Source organism: Symphalangus syndactylus, chromosome X (assembly GCF_028878055.3).
Source record: "Symphalangus syndactylus isolate Jambi chromosome X, NHGRI_mSymSyn1-v2.1_pri, whole genome shotgun sequence".
NCBI classification, from domain to species: domain Eukaryota; kingdom Metazoa; phylum Chordata; class Mammalia; order Primates; family Hylobatidae; genus Symphalangus; species Symphalangus syndactylus.
This window is the reverse complement of record NC_072447.2, coordinates 85,466,459-85,490,164: the sequence shown is the minus strand read 5'-3', so window position 1 is coordinate 85,490,164 and position 23,706 is coordinate 85,466,459. Positions and strand designations below refer to the sequence as shown.

Sequence of the window (23,706 nt, the reverse complement as noted above, 5' to 3'; positions counted from 1 at the left end):
AGGTATACAGGCAACAAATAGCATAGTAAAGGGAATAGTACCTCACATCTCAATACTAATACTGACTGTAAATGTCCTAAATGCTCCACTTAAAAGATACAGAATTGCAGAATAGATAAGAATTCACCAATCACCTATCTGCTGCCTTCAAGAGACTCACCTAACACAAGGATTCACATAAACTTAAGGTAAAGGAAAAAGACATTCCATGCAAATGGACACTAAAAGCGAGCAGGAATAGCTAGTCTTATATTGGACAAAAAAGACTTTAAAGCAACAGCAGTTTAAAAAAGACAAAGAGGGACGTTATATAATGATAAAAGGCCTTGTCCAACAGGAAAATATCACAATCCTAAATTTACATGCACCTAAAACTGGAGTCCAAAATTTATAAAACAATTACTAATAGACCTAAGAAATGAGATAGATAGCAACACAATAATAGTGGAGGACTTCAATGCTCCACTGACAGCACTAGACAGGTTATCAAGACAGAAAGTCAACAAAGAAACAATGGAAAGCCAGGCGCAGTGGCTCACGCCTGTAATCCCAGCACTTTGGGAGGCCGAGGTGGGCAGATCATGAGGTCAGGAGATCGAGACCATCCTGGCTAACACAGTGAAACCCCGTCTCTACTAAAAATACAAAAAAATTGGCTGGGTATGGTGGCGGGCACCTGTAGTCCCAGCTGCTAGGGAGGCTGAGGCAGGAGAATAGCATGAACCTGGGAGGTGGAGCTTGCAGTGAGCCGAGATCATGCCACTGCATTCCAGCCTGGGCGACAGAGCAAGACTCCACCAAAAAAAAAAAAGAAAAGAAAAGAAATAATGGATTTAAACTATACCCCGGAACAAATGGACTTAACAGATATTTGTAGAAGATTCCACCCAACAAACACAGAATATATATTCTATTCATCAGCACATGGAACCTTTTCCAAGATAGACCATATGATAGGTCACTAAACAAGCTTCAATAAATTTGAGCAAATTGAAATGGTATCAACCACTCTCTCAGACCACAGTGGAATAAAACTGGGAATCAACTCCAAAAGGAACCTGCAAAGATGGAAATTAAAAAAATTCTTCAAACTGAACGAAATAGTGACACAATCTATGAAAACCCCTAAGATACAGCAAAGGCAGTGCTAAGATGAAAGCTCATAGCCCTAAGCACCTACATCAAAAAGTCTAAAAGAACACAAACAGAAAATCTAAGGTCACATCTCAAGGAAATAGAGAAACAAGAACAAACCAAACCCAAACCCAGCAGAAGAAAGAAAATAAGGTAGATCAGAGAAGAACTAAATGATATTGAAACAATAATATACAAAAGATATATGAAACAAAAAACTGGTTCTTTGAAAAGATAACTAAAGTTGATAGACTATTTGCAAGATTAACCATAAAAACAGAGATAAAATCCAAATAAGCTCAATTAGAAACAAAACGGGATATATTACAACTAACACCACAGAAATAAAAAGACCATTCAACGCTACTATGAATACCTTTACGTGCATATACTAGATAACCTAGAGGATATGAAAAAATTCCTGGAAAGATACATCCCTCCTAGCTTAAATCAGGTTAAATTAGATACCCTGAACAGACCAATAACATGCAGTGATATTGAAATGATAATTAAAAAAATACCAACAAAAAAAGAAGTCCAGGACCGGTTAGATTCACAGCAGAATTCTTCCATACATTCAAAGAAGAATTGGTACCAATCCTATTGACACTATTCCACAAGATAGAGAAAAAGTGAATCCTCCATAAATCATTCAGTGAAGCCAGTATCACCCTAATACCAAAACCAGAAAAGGACATAACCAAAAAAAGAAAACCACAGACCAATATACCTGATGAACATAGATGTAAAAATCCTTAATAAAATACTAGCTAACCGAATCTAACAACATATCAAAAAGATAATCTACCATGATCAAGTGAGTTTCATACCAGGGATGCAGGATGGGTTTAATATATGCAAGCCAATTAATGTGATACAACACATAAACAGAATTAAAAACAAAAATCACATGATTATCTCAATAGATGCAAAGCATGTGACAAAATTCATCATCGCTTTATGATTAAAACTCTCAGCAAAACTGGCATACAAGGGACATGCCTCATTGTAATAAAAGCCAACTATGACAAACTCACAGCCAACATAATACTGAATGGGGAAAGATTGAAAGCATTTCCCCTGAGAACTGGAACAAGACAAGGATATTCACTCTCACCACTTCTCTTCAACATAGCACTGGAAGTCTTAGCCAGATCACTCAGACAGGAGAAAGAAATCAAGGGCATCCAAATTATTCAAGAAGACAAACTGTCGCTATTTGCTGATGATATTATTGTATACTAGGACACCCTAAACACTCCTCTGAAAAGCCCCTAGAACTGGTAAAAGAATTCAGCAAAGTTTCTGGATACAAAATTAATGTATACAAATCAGTAGCTCCCCTATACACCAACAGTGACCAAGCTGAGAATCAAATCAAGAACTCAACGCCTTTTACAATAGCTGAAAAAATAAAATAAAATTAAATTAAATATTTAGGAATATACCCAGTCAAGGAGGTGAAAAGCCTCTACAAGGAAAACTACAAAACACTCCTGTCAGAAAACAGACAACATAAACAAATGGAAACACATCTCATGCTCATGGAAGGGTAGATTAAATATTGTGAAAATGACTATACTGTCAAAAGCAATCAACAAATTCAGTGCAATTCCCATCAAAATACCACCATCCTTCACAGAGCTAGAAAAAAAATCCTAAAATTTACATGGAACCAAAAAAGAGCCCGCATTGCCAAAGCAAGACCAAGCAAAATGAACAAATCTGGAGGCATCACATTACCTGATTTTAAACTATACTATAAGGCCATAGTCACCAAAACAGCACAGTACTTGTATAAAAATAGGTGCATAGATCAATGGAACAGAATGGATAACCCAGAAACAAAGCCAAATTCTTACAGTCAACTGATCTTCGACAAAGCAAACAAAAACGCAAAGTGGGGAAAATACATTATTTTCAACAAATTGTGCAGGGATAATTGGCAAGCCACATGTAGGTGAATGAAACTGGATCCTCTTCTCTCACCTTATACAAAAATCAACTCAAGATGAATTAAGGACTTAAATCTAAGACCCGAAACCATAAAAATTCTAGAAAATAACATCAGAAAAACCCTTCTAAACATTGGCTTATGCAAGGATTTCATGACCAAGAACCCAAAAGCAAATGCAATACAAACAAAAATACATAGCTGGGATTTAATTAAACTAAAGAGCTTTTGCATGGTAAAAGAAACAGCAGAGCAAACAGGCAACCCAAAGAGTGGGAGAAAATCTTCACAATCTATACATCTGCCAAAGACTAATATCCAGAATATATAACAAACTCAAACAAATTAGCAAGAAAACGAACAAACAAACAATCCCATCAAAACATGGGCTAAGGACATGAACAAACAGCTCTCAAAATAAGATATACAAATGGCCAGAAACATATGAAAAAATGGCCATTATCACTAAAGATCAGGGAAATGCAAATCAAAACCACAATGCAATACCACCTTACTCCTGCAAGAATGGCCATAATCAAAAAATAATAGATTTTGGCACAGAAGTGGTGAACGGGGAACATTTCCACACTGCTGTTGGGAATGCAAACTAGTACAGCAGTGTGGAGATTCCTTAAAGAACTAAAAGTAGAACTAGCATTTGATCTAGCAATCCCTCTATTGGGTACCTACCCAGAGGAAAAGAAGTCATCATACAAAAAAGATACTTGCACACACATCTTTAAAGCAGCACAATTCACAATTGCAAAAATGTGGAAACAACCCAAATGCCCATCAATCAATACGTGGATAAAGATAGATATATATATATATATATATTTTTTTTTTCACACATATACATATATATATAAACATATATATGTTGGAATGTGTGTGTGTGTGTTGGAATACTACTTAGTCATAAAAAGGAATGAATTAATGGCATTCACAGCAACCTGGATAGAGACTATTATTCTAAGTAAAGTAACTCAGAAATTGAAAACCGAACATCGTATGTTTTTACACATAGGTGGAAGCTAAGCTATGAGGATGCATAGGCATAAGAATGCTACAGTGGGCTTTGGGAACTCAGGGGGAAAGGGTGGGAAGCAGATGAGGGATAAAAGACTACAAATTAGGTGCAGTGTATACTGTTTGGGTGACGGGTACACCAAAATCTCACAAATCACCACTAAAGAACTTATGGAACCAAACACCACCTGTTTCTCAATAAACTATGGAAATAAAAATTTAAATAAAAAAAAGAGACTTATGTTTAAAAAAAGTTGAGATTTGAACTCAGGTCTGTCCAATTCTAAGGTGGGTTCTCTTCCCACTGTTCTTTGCTGCCTCTCACCTGGTGGTCAATTAGCCAGTGTAACTTCCCAGCAAACAGTAGATTCATAAGCCACGTACACTAGTCTGGCTGTTGTTCTTCCCAGAGGAAAGGTAATGGTTCCCTTCTGCATTCCAGCAGCAATACCTTTTGTGCTGAATGTTTTCTTTCACCAGATCAGTAGAGCCACCTTTCATTGCCTGAACCTTAGAAATGCTTCTGATAGAGTAAATTTCTCACCACAGAAACATTTTTTACTGAGAGATTTGATGTGTAGAAGTACCTGTAACTTGCCTTGAAAGAAAATGCACACACTATCAACAGTTTATGATGCAAATCCCACAGGCTTATGACAAGATTTTTAGGAGTTTCTTGGAAATGCTTGGTAGTTACATTATTTGCCAGGAGAAGGCAAGGAGATCAGAGTGGGATGGAGGGACTACTCGTGCTTTTTTTTTTTTTTTTTTTTTTTCAATTTTCACAGTTCTCTGCTCCATTCCTGTGCTATGTTTGACTAGGCCTTCTCCTTTGTCCACTCAAATGGAAGAAGGAATATGTTTCTACAATTAGAAATACAAAATACCATTTGACCCAGCCATCCCATTACTGGGTATATACCCAAGGGACTATAAATCATGCTGCTATAAAGACACATGCACACGTATGTTTACTGCAGCACTATTCACAATAGCAAAGACTTGGAACCAACCCAAATGTCCAACAACGATAGACTGGATTAAGAAAATGTGGCACATATACACCATGGAATAGTATGCAGCCATAAAAAATGATGAGTTCATGTCCTTTGTAGGGACATGGATGAAACTGGAAAACATCATTCTCAGCAAACTATCTCAGGGACAAAAACCCAAACACCGCATGTTCTCACTGATAGGTGCGAATTGAACAATGAGAACTCATGGACACAGGAAGGGGAACATCACACTCCGGGGACTGTTGTGGGGTGGGGGGAGGGGGGAGGGACAGCATTAGGAGAGATACCTAATGCTAAATGACGAGTTAATGGGTGCATCAAACCAACATGGCACATGGATACATATGTAACAAACCTGCACATTGTGCACATGTACCCTAAAACCTAAAGTATAATAATAAAAAAATTAAAAAATTAAAAAAAGAAATACAGAAGACATTTGTCTCTCAAGAAGGACAAACTTGCAGACGTTTTTTGCTTTTCCTTGAGGCAAGCAGTGGACAAACATGAGGCAAACATGAGCTCTTTACACAAGGCAGGGGGATATTCAGGAGCAGAATTTGGAGTGAGTGAAAGCACATGTTGGTTTCCACAGGCCTTGCGCATATATAAAGGGTTCCACACATAGCTCATAAAGCTGCCTCCAGAGAAAAGTATAACTAGCAGATTTTCAGAGGCCCAGCACTCAATCTCTTCTCCACTTCTCACTCCCCATGATCCTACTTGCACGATGACATTTAGAAGCAACCTCCAGATCCCACCAGAAAACATGAATACTCACTGACACTTCTGATTACTTGCTGAGGTAGCAGCCTGATCTCGAGCTGCAAGAGTCCAGGATTGCTGTTTTTTCTGAGAGCTCTTTCCCTGACAACTCCAGTGTTAGAGGGGTGGCAAGTTCATGTTTTACAGGTCTTGCAATCTGGATGGCAGTAGATATATAGTGAAGTGTGTCATTTGCAGTATCAATGGCGGGCTTGCTCCTGGGCATTGCTGAGAAATGTGAGTCCTGTGATAAAAGGGAGGGAGTCCGTTATGGAGGAGGCAACCATGGCCTGGCCCCCTTTGGGTAGAAGTAGAAGAGGGGACACGTGTGGGCTGAAAATATACCCAAGAATGGCTGGGATTTGAAAGAAAACAGAGTAAGTGAGTGTCTGTGTCAAGCATTAGAGTTATTACGCACCAACTATGTGACTTAGACTAATTATCTAACTTCTTTTTAACCTAAGGGACCTCAGTTTCTCTGGCTATAAAATTCAGAAAATAATATATACCTTGCAAGATGGTTTTGAGGAAGTGTATTAAATGTGGTAAGCTACATAAAAATTTCTATCAATGTGTTTAATACATGGTAATGTCTGGCCCAGAGACTGTAACCATCTCTTTGGCAACCTCAGCCCTTCTTTGACCCTCATCCTGTCAGATAGATTCTCTAAGAAGGAACCTCAGATCCGGCCACATGCCTGTCTTGTCTGCTGTTGGTCATTTGCTTTTCAATATATAGACTTATATTAATCCAATTCGTTAAGCAGTCACCAAAGTGCAATTGATAGATTACGAACCTTGAAGTAATATAAGCCTAACTTTGAAGTCTACCTCTACCCTTTTTGCAGTTATTCAGGCTGAGACGGAATCCCAACTCCAACCCTCTCAAACCTTGGTTTAGCCATTTTCAAAAACATGATTATATGTGTACCACAAAATGGTTGTAAGGTAAAATTACATGAGATAAAGTACAATAGAGTCTAACTACAGTGCTGGGCACATAATAGGCATGCAATAAATATTAACCCCTCCTCCTGTCACATCCGCCAAAGCCTGTGGCTGTCTGACTGATTGGTGAAAATGTATCTTCTGTACATGCAGAAAATAATGTATTTTATCCTTTCTATGTAAAAATATTCCAAAGAGTGAATTTTATGTCATCTGGGCTCACTCCATGTATTTCTGTACTACACAGTCCATGACTACAATATCCCTGGAGCATTACCCATCTTTCTGGGAGAATAACCACCAGCCTTCACCCTACAATGGAGGATTGCTCACATTTATCAGATCAAGTGCATGCTCTCTAATCTAAGCATTCTTTAGATTCTGTTTCCACGGCAGCCATACATATCAGTTTTTCCAGGACAGACCCAACTTCAAGTATTGTATCCTATGTCCTTATAAATCACAGAGCAGTCCTGGCAATTACAATGCTTTGTCTTTCAAAATACATCTCCTATCTCTGCCACTTTTCCCCAGAAGCAGCATAAAATCATTTGATAGGCCATAGGACCTGATAATATACTCAGAAATTATGGTCACTGTACCCAGAGTTTTTTTGTAGTATGTGCCACATGATGTAACACCTTCCCACTCACTCATTCTTTCACACAACAAGCATTTAGTGAGCAGTCACTATTTGCCAGGTGAATGGTCCCACAGAGGTAAATATGTTTTACAAGAGAGGCAAATGTAAAAGAAAATAAATTGTAATATAATATGACAAAGAGGATGCTGTGGTAATCAAGAGTAGAGAATGGCCAGCTAGTTCTACCTGAGGATAATAAAAAGACTTTCCAAGAGGAAGAGACATTTGGACTTGGACTTAAATGATAATTATAAATAATAAATGAATGATAATTAGCTACAATTTTGCTAAATAGATGCTGTTGGGGAGTTGAGTTGGGAGGTATTCCATTATATTATTGACTTTCATTTTAAAAGCTCATATAATATTTTATGTAATATTTGTTTCTTTAGAAAGCAACGCAGCAGAAATATTCCCATTATAACAGCCCTACCCTCACTCCTATCTTTCATTAAAGAGGAATTTATAATACCTACTGTTTGTGGCCATCAGGTAGCTGAGCTGAAGTTGCACTTCTGTTAGAAACTGTCCTTTTCAAATATCATTACCTACTCACAAAACATGAGTTTTAAAGAAAGACATATGATATACATACCTCATATGGAGATACATATGTCTGTAACATATAATGGGCATTCTATGAGTACGTGCACTTACTACATATACACATATACACACACACACAGTAAACTCCATGTGCAGAAACAAAATTGACAGCCAGGACTTCTTGAGTACAGTGTTTTAATTGGGGCTTAAACAACACTGAAGTTGATTGTTAAATGCTATTTAAAATTTTTAAAGGTTAGCTAAAAACAGTTACATTCACTAAAACAGTTTTGATGCCTTTGAACTCTGTGACTTTATTAAAAAAAGTATTAATTTCATTGCTATTTAACTCACCATCTGTTAACTGAATGAAGATGGCCCTTCTTGTTAGCCTTAATTGTCATGCCCTGTTTTCCAACCTAGTAAAAGGGTTTTTTTCATTTACTTTTTTCTCTATAGCCTCAGCCCCAGCTTGCTGCCTAGCAAAGGCATGCCATTTGTCACAGGGGGCCAGGCAAGACAGAGTGAATGGCTCGTTGAAATCCATCTCAGCTTGTGAGAACAGCTAATCCCCAGGCATGCCCTGCTTTAGGGCGGGGTGTGTCAGGCACTCCCTATATTAAGGCTTAAATGTGAAGCCAAAAATGCCCCAGTACAAACCAAAGCTGTGGACAGAAACATAACTGCAAGTGTTTCAGCAGGAAAAAAACTGGTGAATTAACAGTGGAATAAAAAGTCTTCATGACCAAGAAGATACTACTATTGGTTTTGCAATTTTCATCTTTTTCTTCTTGAGAATGAATCCGGGAGCAAATTTGGAGACTATGGTCAGAAATGAGTTAACTCCTGGCCAACGTTCAAAAGCCAAGCACCTTCAACTGTCTGCAGAGATAGCCAATATGGAAGGTGAAAAAATAACAAAAACACATCCAGCTCTGCTTAACCAACACAGAATTTCTCTGTCCTTCAAACCTTGGTCTGCTCTCACAATTCACCTTTGTTAGGAAACAGGCAGCTATACATATCCCATATAAATTCCAACTAGCCACTGCTCATTTGCATCTCCTCCTTCAAACTCAGTAATTCCAATTCCTCTGAGGTTAGCTGACCAGCAGCTGAGAAGAGACCTTTTCTCTATGAATGCATAACTGGTCATTGATGAACAAACAGACACTCAGTCTATCTGACCTAGGAAAAAAATCCCTGACCATCATTCCAGATGTCCCTGTCGGTCAACACAATCTCCATATAATTTATAAGGTATTAAATATCAAAAATAATGGATCTTTTCACTTAGCATCCTGGCAGATGATGATAGCGGTACATTTTATTTGAGAAACCAGCACAGACTTCTCCTAGTAAAACTGCAAACAGAAAACTGTGAGGACTGGCCCCAGAGCCTCCTAGAAAAAGGCTGCCATTATACTCCATTACAGTTAAAGCTATGTAAGCACTTCCTGGATGACATCCAGTCACATAGCACTTTCTCCTTCCTTCTTGCTCACTTTTTCTTTTTTTTTTCTTTTTTAGTAAAAACATGTTCTTTCAATGGCTAGACAGTGGTTTCTAGCAAAGAAGTAGACTGCAAATCAACCAGGGGAATGTGTGCTGAAAGGAATGACAGATTTTTCAGAATCACCAGTAACAAGATACTTCTTTGTAGTCAACTTTATGTGCTATGTGACATGCCATATGGACCGAGAGCTCTAATATATAACTCAAAAGTGCCAACAAATACCAGAGGGCACAAATTAAATGACAGGAAACTGCAAAAGGAAAAGTGGAGTTTTTTACTTGGGACCTGAATATAGTTGAAGAGTTTCAAATATGTTCAAGGTCTGTCTTCTTTCTTTGATATCTTCCTTGAACATTTGGATATTTGGGAACCCCTACAATCTGCAAAATACCCCAAAGTAAAAAAAGTTAGTGTGACGAAAGTAGCCATCTAGGAAATTAAGTATGTACTTTGCCAATTGTATTATAAAATGAAAACACTTTGCTCTTCAATGTTCATATTCTGCTGAAAGCTTGCATAAAGCCATGTGAAAAGATGTCGCATTTTGGTGTAAAGAGAAGGCTCAAGTGATAAATTGAGAGGCAGTAGAGTATAGAGCTAGAGGATTAAAGCCATACAGATGTGATTTCCCATCCCAGATATGCCACATTGATTCACTAAACAAATATTATTTGAGTGTCTATTTACTAGATACTGTATTGAAAAAGTAAAATGTGGTTTCTACCCTGATGGAGCTTACCTTTTATGTAGGGGGAGGGAGTGATGTAGACAGACACTGAACAAATAAATCAAAAAGATGAATATCACAGAGTACTATGAAGAAAATTAAAATAGGGTAATGTGGTAAAAGTAACTGGGTGTCTACTGTAGATTGGATGATCAAGGAAGGCCTCTCTGAAGAGGTAGCATTTGAACCTAAATGATGAGAAGAAGCCATCCACATGAAGACCTGATGGGAAAGTGTTCTAAACATAGGAAACAGCAAAGGCAAAGACCTTAAAATAAGAATGAGTTTCATTCAATATAATAAGAGAATGGAAAGAAGACTAGTGTACCCAGAGTTCAAATGTGAAGGACAGAGTAGTAAGAGATGAGGCTGACCACTTTTTAATGTTTTTTTTCTTGTAAATTTGTTTAAGTTCCTTATGGATGCTAGATATCAGACCTTTGTCAGATGCATAATTTGCAAATATTTTCTCCCATTCTGTATTTTGTCTGTATTTACTCTGTTGATAGTTTCTTCTGCTGTGCAAAAGCTTTTTTAGTTTAATTAGATCTTATTTTTCCATTTTTGCTTTTATTGCAATTGCTTTTGGCGTCTTCATCGTGAAATCTTTGCCTACTCCTACATCAAGAACGGTATTGCCTAGGTTTCCTTCCAGGGTTTATACAATTTTGGGTTTTACATTTAAGTCTTTAATCCACCTTGAGGTGATTTTTTTGTCTACAGTGTAAGGAAGAGTTCCAGTTTCAATCTTCTGCCTATAGAGAGCCAGTTATTGAATACAGAGTCTTTCCCCATTGCTTGTTTTTGTCAGCTTTGTCAAAGATCAGACGGTTGTAGGTGTGTGGCCTTATTTCTGGGCTCTTTACTCTCTTCCTTTGGTCTATGTGTCTGTTTTTGTGTCAGTACCATGCTGTTTTGGTTACTTGATCCTTGTAGTATAATTCGAAGTCAGGTAGCATGATGCCTCGAGCTTTGTTCTTTTTGTTTAGGTTTGCCTTGACTATTCGGGCTCTTTTCGGTTCCATATGAATTTTAAAATAGATTTTTCTAGTTCTTGGAAGAATGTCATTGGCTGTTTGATAGAAATAGCATTGAATCTATAAATTACTTTGGGCAGTATGGCCATTTATCTATTTTTTATTTTGAGACGAGTCTCGCTCTGTTGCCCATGCTGGAGTGCAGTGACGTGATCTCAGGTCACTGCAAGCTCCGCCTCCTGGGTTCACGCCATTCTCCTGCCTCAGCCTCCCTAGTAGCTGTGACTACAGGTGCCCACCACCATGCCCAGCTAATTGTTTTTGTATTTTTAGTAGAGACAGGGCTTCACCATGTTAGCCAGGATGGTCTCAATCTCCTGATCTCGTGGTCCGCCCAACTCAGCCTCCCAAAGTGCTGGGATTACAGGTGTGAGCCACTGCACCCAGCCCAGTATGGCCATTTCAACGATATTGATTCTTCATGTCTATGAGCATGGGATATTTTTCCATTTGTTTGTGTCATCTCTGAATTTTTGAGCAGTGTTTTGGACACTTTTCAAAAGAAGACATGCATGTGGCCAAGAAGCATATGAAAAAAGCTCAACATCACTGATCATTAGGGAAATGAAAATCAAAACCACAATGAGATACCATCTCACACAAGTCAAAATGGTTATTATTAAAAAGTCAAAAAATAACAAATGCTGGTGAGGTTCCAGAGAAAAACGAACACATATACACTGTTGGTGGAAGTGCAAATTAATTTAACTATTGTGGAAAGTAGTGTGGCAATTCCTCAGAGAACCAAAAACAGAATTAGAATTCAATGAGAAATCCCATTACTGAATATATACTCAATGGAATGCAAATCATTCTATCATAAAGACGCATGAACATGTATGTTCATTGAAGCACTATTCACAATAGCAACAATACGGAATCAACCTAAATGCCCACCAATGGTAGACTGGATAAAGAAAATGTGGTACATATACACCATGAAATACTATGCATCCATAAAAAAATGAGATAATGTCCTTTGCACAAACATATATGAAGCTGAGGCCATTATCCTTGGCAAACTAACACAGTAACAGAAAATGAAATACCACATGTTTTCACTTATAAGTGGTAGCTAAATGTTGAGAGTACATGGACACATTGAGGGGAACAAGAGACAGTTGTGTGTGCCAGAGGGCGAAGGGTGGGAGAAGAGAGAGGCTCATGAAAAATAACTAATGGGTACCAGGCTTAATACCTGGGTGACAAAATAATCTGTACAACAAACCTCCATGGCACAGGTTTACCTATATAATGAACTTGCACATGTACCCATGAACTTAATATAAAAGTTAAAAACAGAAAGATGAGGCTGAGCAATAGGTATGGGCCAGATCATGGGGCCCTTGCCTTGATTAGATGTTGTATTTCATATCAAGACCCATTTACTATTTATGATACTTTGGGCACATTTCTTAACTCTTTGTCTCAGTTCCATCACTTGTAAAGTGGAGACAGTAAGACTACTTACGCCTAAGATTGTTCTAAACATTAAAAGAGATAATATATGTAAAACACAAAGTCTAAGACATAGAAAGCATGCAATAAATGTTCGTTCTTGTTATTATTTATTAGAAACAGTCTATCCATGGCTGATAGGGGATTAGAATCAGATAGCCTGTGTTCAAGTCTTGGTTTTGCCACTTACTGGCTATGCAAGTTACTTAGGCTTCCTAAGCCTCATTTTTGTCATCAATAACAATAACAGTATTAATAAATACATTTTCAAATGCTCAATATGCATCAGAAAGTAGCACACAAAATTCTGTGGCCTCATATTGAGCATTTGAAAATGCATTTATTAATATGGTTATTGTTATTCAAACTCCTTCTGGTCTCACATATAAGTGAGAATAGGTAGCCATTTTTGTGAAATGTTTTCCAAAAAGTTTGACCTCAGAGATCACTGAGTCCAATCTGCTTATTCTGCTAATAGGGGAACTCAGGCACAAAGAAAGGAAGGGACTTGCCCAAGCTTACACAGTGAGTAGGAGAACTGAGTACAAAACCAGATTTAAGCTTCCAGCCCAAAGCTCTTTGTTACAGCACAGAGTTTGCACTCAGATCCTTCCCTGGGAGCATGTTCTGCTGAAAGGAAAGGTGGGGAGACAGCAAGGGAAGGAAGAGTGGAGAGAAAAGAGACAGCAGGAAGGGGGAGGGTGTGTGTGTGGGAGTGGGGGTGAGAGAAAGAGAGAGAGAGAGAGAGAGCATCTTGCCTAAAGCAAGAGAAAGCACAAGAAAGGTGATGCTGAGGCCATTACATGATCAGCATTGCTGACCAGAGGTTGCCTAGGCTTGGGCCTTCATTAGTCTTCTGGAATCCCTGTGGCTTGAACCAGAGCATAAAGACCCCAGAATGTATTAACTAAGCACAAATTTTGGACAACAGCACTTCAGGCCCTCATAACCCATTTAAAAACAAATATTAGAAATGCGATATTTAAGAATCAACTTTTTTTGTACTTGCTTACGTGCATTGATAAATTTAGTATTGGTTTTCATTTTATGTATTTATTGAGAATGGAGCATCTTCATCTTATGAATGCTTACAACCATTAAAGTTAAACCCAGTCCTGCTGTGGAGCATGGCATTTTGATTCATGTATGTGTTTGCTCTATTTTTACCTATAGCACTTATTATCATCTGTTCTTATTACATTTTTTATTTCAATCTGAGAGCAGGTACTGCTTATTTACTGACCAGATTAGAAAAAAATAATCATGGTAGACACCTTAGTTCATTCTCCTAATAAAACTGTTGATCTAGTCCTCCTGTTGCCAGCATCTTCACCTTCTACAAAATAGGTGGTCTTTTTCTTCATTCCACCTCATGGAGAGGATAATTTGAAGGGCCACGGAAAGTTATTTGCTTCTTTGAAGCATTTTTCAACAGTATAGATCTCATGAATCAGATCCCCCATGCAAATGATGCCATATTTACCAAGAGATCAAGCAGTCAAAGTGTTATCTGTTAAAGCAATTTGCTTCTTACTGATTTTGCCATAAGCACGCTTGTAGATTAGTTCATTTACTGACTTCAGATTTGGGTACTCCCATGCAATATATGGTTCTACAATCCTCAGCATGTTAATTGAAGCCTTGTTGAGCTTCACAAAGGTTCCGTTGAAGATGTGTCGAAGGCAAAGAAGCTGCAACACCTTTCAGACCTTTGGCCTCATACCATTAATACATCTGATCCTGATGACAAATGCCAATTTGGGTTCTGCAGGTACATAAAATTTGCCAGTTTTTGTTGCCATCCTAGTCATTTGAATTTCAGTTCCGTACACCTGCGTATATTCCTTGTGATAGTGCTTCGCTGTTTCATAGATAAGCTTCCTCCTTGTTTTTCAAAGCATCTTTGTGTAAACTTCTTTCTCAGGTGATTGATCTTCAGCTTTGCGAAATTACTTTACTTTTTCTTAAGGGTTTCTGGCACAACAGAAACCTTCTTCTTCTCTTTGACACCCTCCATGGTTCCAGCCAGAAAACACTGTTATTACTTTTTAACTTGTTTATTTGTTTGTTGGTGGCTTTGCTTGCTCTGACTCCAGAGCATAAGTTTTAAAATGACAAGGATTTTTTTTTCTGTTATTGTCACCATTGTACCCCCAATGCCTAGAAGAATGTCTGACACATGGTTGGTATTCAAGAAATTTGTTGAATAAGTAAATGAATGAATTTTGGATCCCTAGGAATTCTCCCAGCCAACTTGTTTCTCAGGAACTTCAAACTGCCTTGAACTGGGTCTAGGCAAGAAGTTCCAGGTTCCCAATTGAGGAAATCGACCCATAGTTTTGGCTTTGCTACCACCAACATGAGGAGGGAAAGCGACAATGTGAGGAGGAGACAGCTTACCTTGGAACATCAATATAAGGCATGAGGCCTCTTTGTGACTACCTTTCTATCTATAAGGTCTGAGATGCTGCATGATAAACAGGAAGGAAAGCTGGCTGCTAAGGCCACACAAGGCATGTCAACTTGAGAACCTGTTTGACTTCCTTCACTGCCACATTTTAGGCCTCACACTAGACCTGCTCCTCTGAGGTCCTGAACTCAGTATCTCTCTGGATATTTGGTAAAGAAGAGCTTCATTCCCAGGCCCTCAGAGAGGGAAGGAAGCAAAACAGTAGGCAGTACATGGTTCTTAAAAATCTGCATACGGTGGAGATTTTGACTCAGTAGCCTGCGCTCTTTTGCTTCCTTGTTCATAAAATATAAACAATCTGCTTCTTATTTTACCTAATTTCACCAAATCCACCAGAATCGGGAGACATTTGAGGGAAATAATCCATGCCTTTATGAAATGAGAATACAGGCTCCCAGTCACTTCAGGTGGTTTTGGAAAAAAGGGCTGTCTAGAAACAGGTGGTATATGGTTTGGACTCAACAGAACACAAAGTGAGCTCAAGGGAGCAGGACAAGAAAGTCTGCAGTGCAGAAGCTCCACCGCAAGGCTAGAGAGACTGAGGCTTAACAGATGATTTACCATTTACCAGGACAATCATCTCTTCCCATCCTGACCCTGCTTCAGTCATTTGAATTAACTGGACTCCTTTTCTAAGACACGAACACCAAAAGGTTAAAAACAGTCAAGGAGAGAAAAATGGGGGATCAATCATTCACACCTTAATGTAAATCTGTTCAGCCTGTCACTGTCTTGATCGAGCTTTATGTGTTGTGTTTTTGTTCAGGAAGAAACAATATTTCTGGACAGGTGGGAAGAGATGTTGGAGAACACAAAGACCACAAGAAAAACAGGTAGAAAGTATGAAGTTTGGGAAACCATATTAAATATAAGGTACAGGGATTGGGAGTGAAGACAAAAGGTAGAAGAGGGCAGGTAGGGATGTGAAACCTACAGCTTCTGTCCCTATGTTTCTGGGGACCTGACCTAGGACATCATTAATGGCAAACTTCCTCTAGTTTTAAATGTAGCCTAGGGCTGATCATGCTAGTCATGATCAGAAAATGCAGAGTTTGCTGTCATCTCATGGGGAACTAACACAGCATGTGGTGCTTGAGATGCTGACATTGCCTTCCCTGAGAGTTAGAGGCATGAGCATGATGACCAGAAATTCCCTGTCTTGATACCTCGGGACCATCACCTGTTCTAGGTATTAATCTGTCAGCCACTTAGCTCTACATTCATCTTATTGTTGTCAAGATGATCTGTTCGCCCTATCTTTTCCCAGGCTTCCCAGTTGTTGTCCTAGAATATTTTGTCAAATCCTAGAAATTAAAATCTGAAGTCAGCTTGGCTAGCAACCCCAAATAAATCAAACCCAAGTTAGAAAAATCAGGAAAAGAGGTCATCAGTCTTTCATCTTGATCCCTGAAAAGTTACCCAGGAATTTGCCATTTGCCAATTCTGCATTAGTCTTCAGATAGCCTCAGAAATGAATTATTGAAATTAATTTGAGAGCAAATATAGTCTAATAATTCCTTTATGAAAAGATGGAGGGAAGATAAAGGAGAGATGCCTTTGGGTGGCCACAAATAAAGTTGAATAATTGATCAAAGTATAACTGCTGGATAATTCAAATATATTTTATTACATTTAATAAACATTTAAAATCCAAGTTGCAATTACAGCTGCAAAATTGCTTTTCCTTTCGATGTAACATAGTCGCTTTTATATTTAGTTATACTTTACATTTTCTTGGTTACATTGTTAATGTGACAAGTTTTATTATTAGCAATTTATATTAACTATAAAAATGGAAATTTGAAAAGTGAAATATAAAAAAATTAAAACTAAACATGGAAATTACACAAGAAACATTTAATAATATATTTTATTTCAACTTAGTTAATATCCCATTAATTGGTTTGGTGTCATAATCATAACATTTTATAATGTTAAGAGGCAAGGGCACAGACAAATGTTCACATATATTTTATACTTAACAAAAAATGGAAAAACATGAATACTGAAAGAAACAAAAGATTATTCATGCTTTTATTACTGATTTGATCTTACCATATAATCTAACAACTGAACTTACCTTAACCTAATTTGATTTAACTGAATCTAATGCCTTATATATTCCATCTATAGCCTCTTTTCATGAGACTACATAATGCATAATTACTTTTAGGACTTTCATTGGGAAAAAGTAATGCCAGTTTTAAGAATTTATTTTCACTATTGTTTTAGCATTTTTTCACTTCGTTCCTAACCCAGACACAGATTTTACAGTTTTTAAAGTTACACTATGCTCACAGATTTTTACTTAAAAGTCTCAGTATTTTTAAGTCTGCATATCATCAGAAAGAAAAACAAGTTAATGAGTTTTAAAAATTTGCTTATTGTTTTAGAAGTTTTACTTTTTTGTTATTGTTCTGTGCTTTATAATTGTTTAACCACTTTCTGGCACAAGTTCAGCAACTTACAGGATACATTTTTCCTGGAAGTTTTATTTTAAAATTCTTAGCATTTTTAAACTGCCATGTTGTCCAAATATTTTAAAAATTGATTAATGCACATTTTAAAATATTTTTGTTGTTTTTCAGGGTTTAACATTTAATTTTGGTTTTTGTTGTTGCTGCTGCTGTGTATGTGTGTATACGAGGGTTTATTTCCACTGCTCCTGACTTGAGCACAAATGTAGCATCTTTCAAGTTCAGAAGTTATATTTACAAGTTTTAATATTCTTAAATATCCACTTTAGTTTAAAAAATAGCAAGAGTTTTAAAGATTTTTGCTGTTTAAATTATAAAAAATATTTTCTCTTTTTTTTGTAGATTTTAAAATACTGTTTTTAATTGCTTTTAAACTGGGTGCCATTTTAGCAGCTTCTTAGTTGCATTTTGATCCAAAGCATTATATGAATGTTAAAGTGTTTTGTAAGTTTTGCAGATGCTCAGAAAATGCAAGCTCTAAATTTTGTTTGTGCTTGTTTTGTTTGTTTGTTTTATCGCAGTTTGATTTTTTACCTTTTTTTCCCACAATTTGTTCCTAACCAGGAGACGAATTTAGCCACTTTGTAGCTGCGCTGTGCTTCAAAATTTTATGCAAAGGACATAGTATTTTAAAATTTACAGAACCTCAACAAATAGTAATGAAAATGTTACAAATTATTTTTGAGGTTTTATTTTTATTTTTCTTGGGGTTCTGTAGTTTTTTTGTTTTGGTTTAGTTTAGTTTATGTGTTGTTTTTTTTCGATTTGCTTCCAATCCAGGGGCACAAATTCAGCAGCTCCTGGCTATATTATGCTCCAAAATTCGATAAGAAAGAATAAGTATTTTCAGGTTATATATCTCTACTCCTTCCAAAAAGGATTAATTCAGGTTTTAATAAATGTTTTTGCTTTATAGTTTGATTTTTTTGTATTACTTTATTTTTTTTTTCAATTTGCTCCTGACCTGGGCACAAATGCAGCCCCTTTCTGGCTGTGCTGTGCTCCAAAGTATAACACGGAGGATAAATATTTTACAGAACCTAGTTTCCCAAAATGAAGATAACGTGACATTTTAAGAAAAAAATAAATGGTGGTGTTGCTCAAGTTTTTTTATTGACACTTTCCTGTTTTAAGTAATTTTCCAGCTTTTACCTGCCAGACACGTATTTAGCAGCTTTCTGGCTTTGAAGTTTGATGTGAAATTTTAATTTGGTGTAAAAACAACGAAGTTTTTAAAACTCACACTGCTGGTGATTATAATTGTGTAAATCCCGTTAATTTTCTCTTTCTTCCCACCCACGTACATGCCAACTCAATTTGTTTTCTGTTTTCAAAATGCACATAACATATTTTACCAATGTTAAAAATTTGACGCATTTCTTATTAATAATGTTAGGCTAAAAATATTCTTGTGCTAAAATAAACTCAACGACAATTCAAAAAAAATAAAACTAGCATATATCAGTAGTAACACAGTTTTTTAAAAATCCCTGAATTTGCTCTATATTTATAGGCCCAACCTAATTACCAAATATCATTGGAATAGAAAAACCTTTTTGAAAGTTTCAAAGTCATCTCTATATTATCAAATGCCACTGGCCACCTGGATAATGCGATACAATGAAATTCCAACCAAGCAGAAGACTTTGGCAATCCATCTTGGTTGTTGTAATTAGACTTGACCTATAATTACTGAACAAAACAGCAATAAAAACTCTACAGTATACCTTCAAACAAATGTATCTGACTGGATTTGGTGCATTATTCTCAGTATCATTAGCTTCAAATCTTTAGTTTATAGCATAGGAAAAATTATAGGAGAAACCATATCTGGACCTGAACACATTTCTCATACCTAAAAGGTGGATTCTAGCATTAATTCACCACCATTATTTGTTGTTTGATCACTCACTTCCTCTTGAATAGCTGGAAGGGAAGGCTTTGTGGTCAAAGGTGTTTCAGTCTTAAACAGGGACTCCATTCTGATGTGGGTATTGATGTAGAAGGACTTCTGAAAGGACTCAAGGGTGAAGTAATAGATGAAAGGGTCAAAACAACAGTTCAGAGTTGCAAGGCACAAGGTGATTGGGTACATGATCTTTGCAAATCTTTCCAAAAAGCAATTAGTAATAGCTTGGGAGCGCACCAGGGCATACAGGAAGAGGACAGAGTTGTAGGGTACAAAGCATACCACAAAGACTGCCATATGTACTGTGATCATTTTCAGAACTTTTTTCTTATTGGTCCCAATTTGAGACAGAGTAGCAGGCTTGCGAAGAGTTCTCAGCACCACAGAAGAGCAAGAGACATTCAATATTAGAGGAATGATAAACCCAACAACTTCAATAAATATTGTGATCTTGGATAAATAAGTCTTCCAGACACGTTTGGAGAAGCCTTCAAAGCAGGTGGTGGTTGCATTGTTGACGTTAGTGGTGGAAAACAAAGAGGCTGAAATACCGCCACTGAGGACTAGGATCCAGACACCAGCACACACAATGGCAGAATTCCTCCTAGTCCTAATAGTACGAGATCGAAAGGGATAGACAATGGCCAGGAAACGATCCACACTAATACAGGTGAGAAAGAGCATGCTCCCATAGATGTTGGTAAGGAATGCAGTTCCAGAGATCTTGCAGAGGGTGTCACCAAAAGGCCAGTGGCGGTTGAAGTTGTAAAATATTTTAAAAGGTAGGGTACAGACAAAAAGCAAATCAGAGACGGCTAGATTGGTAATAAAAATAGCAGTCTCACTTCTCGTTTTCATGCGGAAACAGAAGACAAACAGAGAGACACTGTTGGTTATCAGACCCAAGATGAATACAACACTGTAGACAGCACCATTGAGATTATACTTGAAGGAATCATCAACAATGCAAGTATTATTGGCAGTAGCATTGCCCAACCTGGGTCTGAGGCTTGAATTTGAATCTTGGAATTGGAAGTCAATGAATCTTCTGTCACCCATGGACTTTTTTTTTCAGGAGGCCTGCTGGCTGCAGGGGGTCACCACTCTGACACTAGGGACCGGTAGGAAATATTTTCCTCCTATGAGAGACAAGATGGAACAAATAATCAAATTTGCCTTCCATCCATGATTTCTGTGTAATAAGATATTCTGCCCACCCAGATTGGAAGAAAACATGCACATTCCGTTTGGTTTGACAAGTATTTTTTGAACATCTATCATATATTTAAAGGTACTACAAGAGTATGTTGCAGGAGCAGGAAAGCTCGCACTCAATACAATAAGTGCAATACTATAGCATTGCAACGAATGTGACTAAGGTGTAGGTCACCCAAGAGTCCAAAAATATAAAATGATAGTTAAAACAGCATTTATGGGACTGCAAAACTTCTAACATTAAAGTCAGGCTTTATTCACTATGATCGGCTTGAACTTATCTTCCACAGTAAGTACTGCCAGTACAGTTATTTTATTTGGAAAATGCTTTTATAATGGAAGCCTTTTCCCTTTTGCCCAGAGTCCCTCCAGTCTGCCCACTAGTGATCCTTTTACACAGCATGATTCTAGCTCACTGGCTATATGTTATTTTGTGAGTCTCAAGTTGATACATTTCAAATAGATCTCCCCAGTTTTCCATTCAGATTTTTTATGATTTCAATCATTTTATTTTTTATTTGCATTATGTTTAACTGACAAATCATAATTGAATTACATGTTTTAATATATGTATACTACATGAGATGATTATGTCAAGCTAATTAACATATCCATCCCCTCACTTCAGTTTTATGTTTCCAGGAGCATATATATTATACCCACAGCAAGCAGCCTGCAAATGCCTGGCACTTCTGCTCTGCTGCTCTGAGTAATCAAACTTTGTGGGAGAGAAAGGACAGACAAGAAAGCATTACATTCTCAATCCTGAAGAGAGGGCATGGGAAAACTGCCACTGTGGCCCTATTCATAGCTCCCGTTGCTTGAACACACAACCACCTTTGCCGTCTAGAAGTGAGGGTGTGGTGCTGGGACTTAACACAGCATTAGAAGCAAGGAGTTCTATTTCTGACTCAGACACTGGTTCACTCTGTAACTTGGCTATACTCTCTTTCTTCCTTGTATAAACTTTACCTCTAAGCCTCACAGCTAAAGCTAGGAAGATTCAAAAGGGCTTGTGAATTGCTTTATGAGCTTGCCAGTATTCGGCCCTACCTAACTACAGAGAAACATTATATAAGTTTGTTTCCTCCTCCCTTCCTGAAACAACTGTAACTTTATATTTCTGTCTTTTTTGGTACGCTGAAGTTCACATTAGGAACACATCCTTCTAGTGTCATGTATATGTTGTGCCTCAGAAAGCTCCCCTTGAGTTTCAGCCTTAACTACACAATTTACTCAAACAGGACAATCCAGGAGTGTGCCCTCAAGGTAATATCTCCCATACAGGTATGATTAAAAAAACAGAAAGGCATTTGGCTCTTGAGATGATTCTGAAGAAGAATCAATATTAGCCTCTTTTCTTACTGGCTTCCTTTCTTTTGACTAAAAGAAACAGTGTTTCTAACTATTAGATCTTCCTAAATAGCCAACATATTGTGCACTAAATAGAGGCAAAGGACCAACACTTGAGCTTCAGATGAGACGAAGAAGGAAAAATATATGCTGATGCAGTTAATTACATTTTCCACTGCAAGAAGCATTAAACTACTGTCTTCTGCAAACCTCTGCTGCCAATTATTCTGACAATTAATCACCTAAGGGTGTCAGAGAGTGTTGGGTAGCTACATTTTTATTGACAATGGACAGGAAGCAGGTCCCTTGGAGGTTGACCAAAAAGAAATCTGACCCTCAACTTTTAACTTCAATCTACACCTGGAGCTAATTCAGAGTGGCCACAATTGTTTCTTCTTTTTTTTTTTTAATTTCTAATGATAGTAAAATACAGGTATACCATACTTGGGGTCCTTAAGCCTCCTGGAAGAAGTAAAGTTAGCCTTTTGACCCTATAAGGATGAATAACCAAATCACTTCACTTCGTGAAGTGCTAAACTTTCAGATGATACATTGAAAACAAAGCTCCAACTTCTGGCATAAATATGCCCAGTACCCTAGAAAAGCTGACTTGCTTTTGCACCCTGCAGAGGATAGTCCAGAGCTTAGGAAGATATGGCCTTGAAGGCAGAGTATACTAAAATTATTTTTGCTTTGCTCCATTTTTAATAAGCGCAGGCCAGGTCAGAGTGCTTCTGATCCCCAGAGCATTTCCTTGTTCTACTCTGGTCAAAGTTTATGAAAAGTTGACACAATAGTTTTCAGAGGAAGATGAAATCTATTGTGTTCTTATCTATAGATACTTAGCAGTGAAGCAGATTTAAAAATACACAAATGTTGTGAAAAATACAGCTCAAAACAATCCTGCTGGAGCAATAGGGAATATGTTCAAACTGTTGCTTTTCAAATTAGCGGTTCCTAACAGATAAGACTCCTTAAGGAAATTTTCTAGGTCAAGTCACAGGCATCGGTCACAATCATACAGGTTTTATATCAATGTTCCTATACATTGGTTGATGCTTCATAACAGTTTTTAAAACAAAACCTAGCTTTATGGCATTCCATATGGAGGGAACCATAGATAAATGTTTCACTCAAGAATGGAACTAGGACATTGATCTATATCAACCTCTTTTATTTTTGATGCAAGAAATATCCTTTTAAAAGTGGCTTATCTACACCTAATCTGGTTTTCACTAAGATTATTAAGGCTGCTTTGTCCCTCCATTTTATTTGAGGAAAACAGGAAACTGATATGGGCCTCAATTTGATAAAATCCTGTTCTCAGTGATTAACTTGATATCTTTTTCCTTTCATCAAAAAAGAAAAAAAATACTTCAGTCTCTCATTAACACTTCACTTGATAACACAGTCCAATCTTTGGGAAATAATGTGGTCTGGTGCTCAACATGATGGGGCCAAAGATTGCATCAGCCCTACTGAAGTAGAATTTTCCCTAGTACTTAG

General features: G+C 37.4%; 2 protein-coding genes and 1 pseudogene across 9 annotated transcripts in view; 1 reads left to right on the top strand and 2 right to left on the bottom strand.

Annotated features, from left to right (window-relative positions):
• Nucleotides 1–23,706, top strand: part of RTL3 (retrotransposon Gag like 3) — a 276,323-nt gene that overhangs the window by 155,240 nt on the left and 97,377 nt on the right. The window contains exon 3 of the mRNA XM_055267169.2: nucleotides 16,013–16,079. The gene's annotated coding sequence lies outside the window, so the exon portion shown is untranslated. The remainder of the gene's footprint in view (nucleotides 1–16,012; nucleotides 16,080–23,706) is intronic.
• On the bottom strand, nucleotides 14,052–19,100 carry LOC129475343 (large ribosomal subunit protein uL30-like; annotated as a pseudogene).
• Nucleotides 16,855–23,706, bottom strand: part of LPAR4 (lysophosphatidic acid receptor 4) — a 129,656-nt gene continuing 122,804 nt past the window's right edge. For 7 of the 8 annotated variants that reach the window (XM_055267173.2, XM_055267177.2, XM_055267175.2 and 4 more), the window contains one exon: nucleotides 17,150–20,771. In XM_055267173.2, coding sequence (XP_055123148.1) covers nucleotides 19,579–20,691 — 1,113 coding nt within the window. In that variant the 5' untranslated portion in view covers nucleotides 20,692–20,771 and the 3' untranslated portion in view covers nucleotides 17,150–19,578. Of the gene's footprint in view, nucleotides 20,772–23,706 lie in introns of all 8 variants that reach the window. The other variant, XM_055267172.1, reaches the window with a different exon arrangement.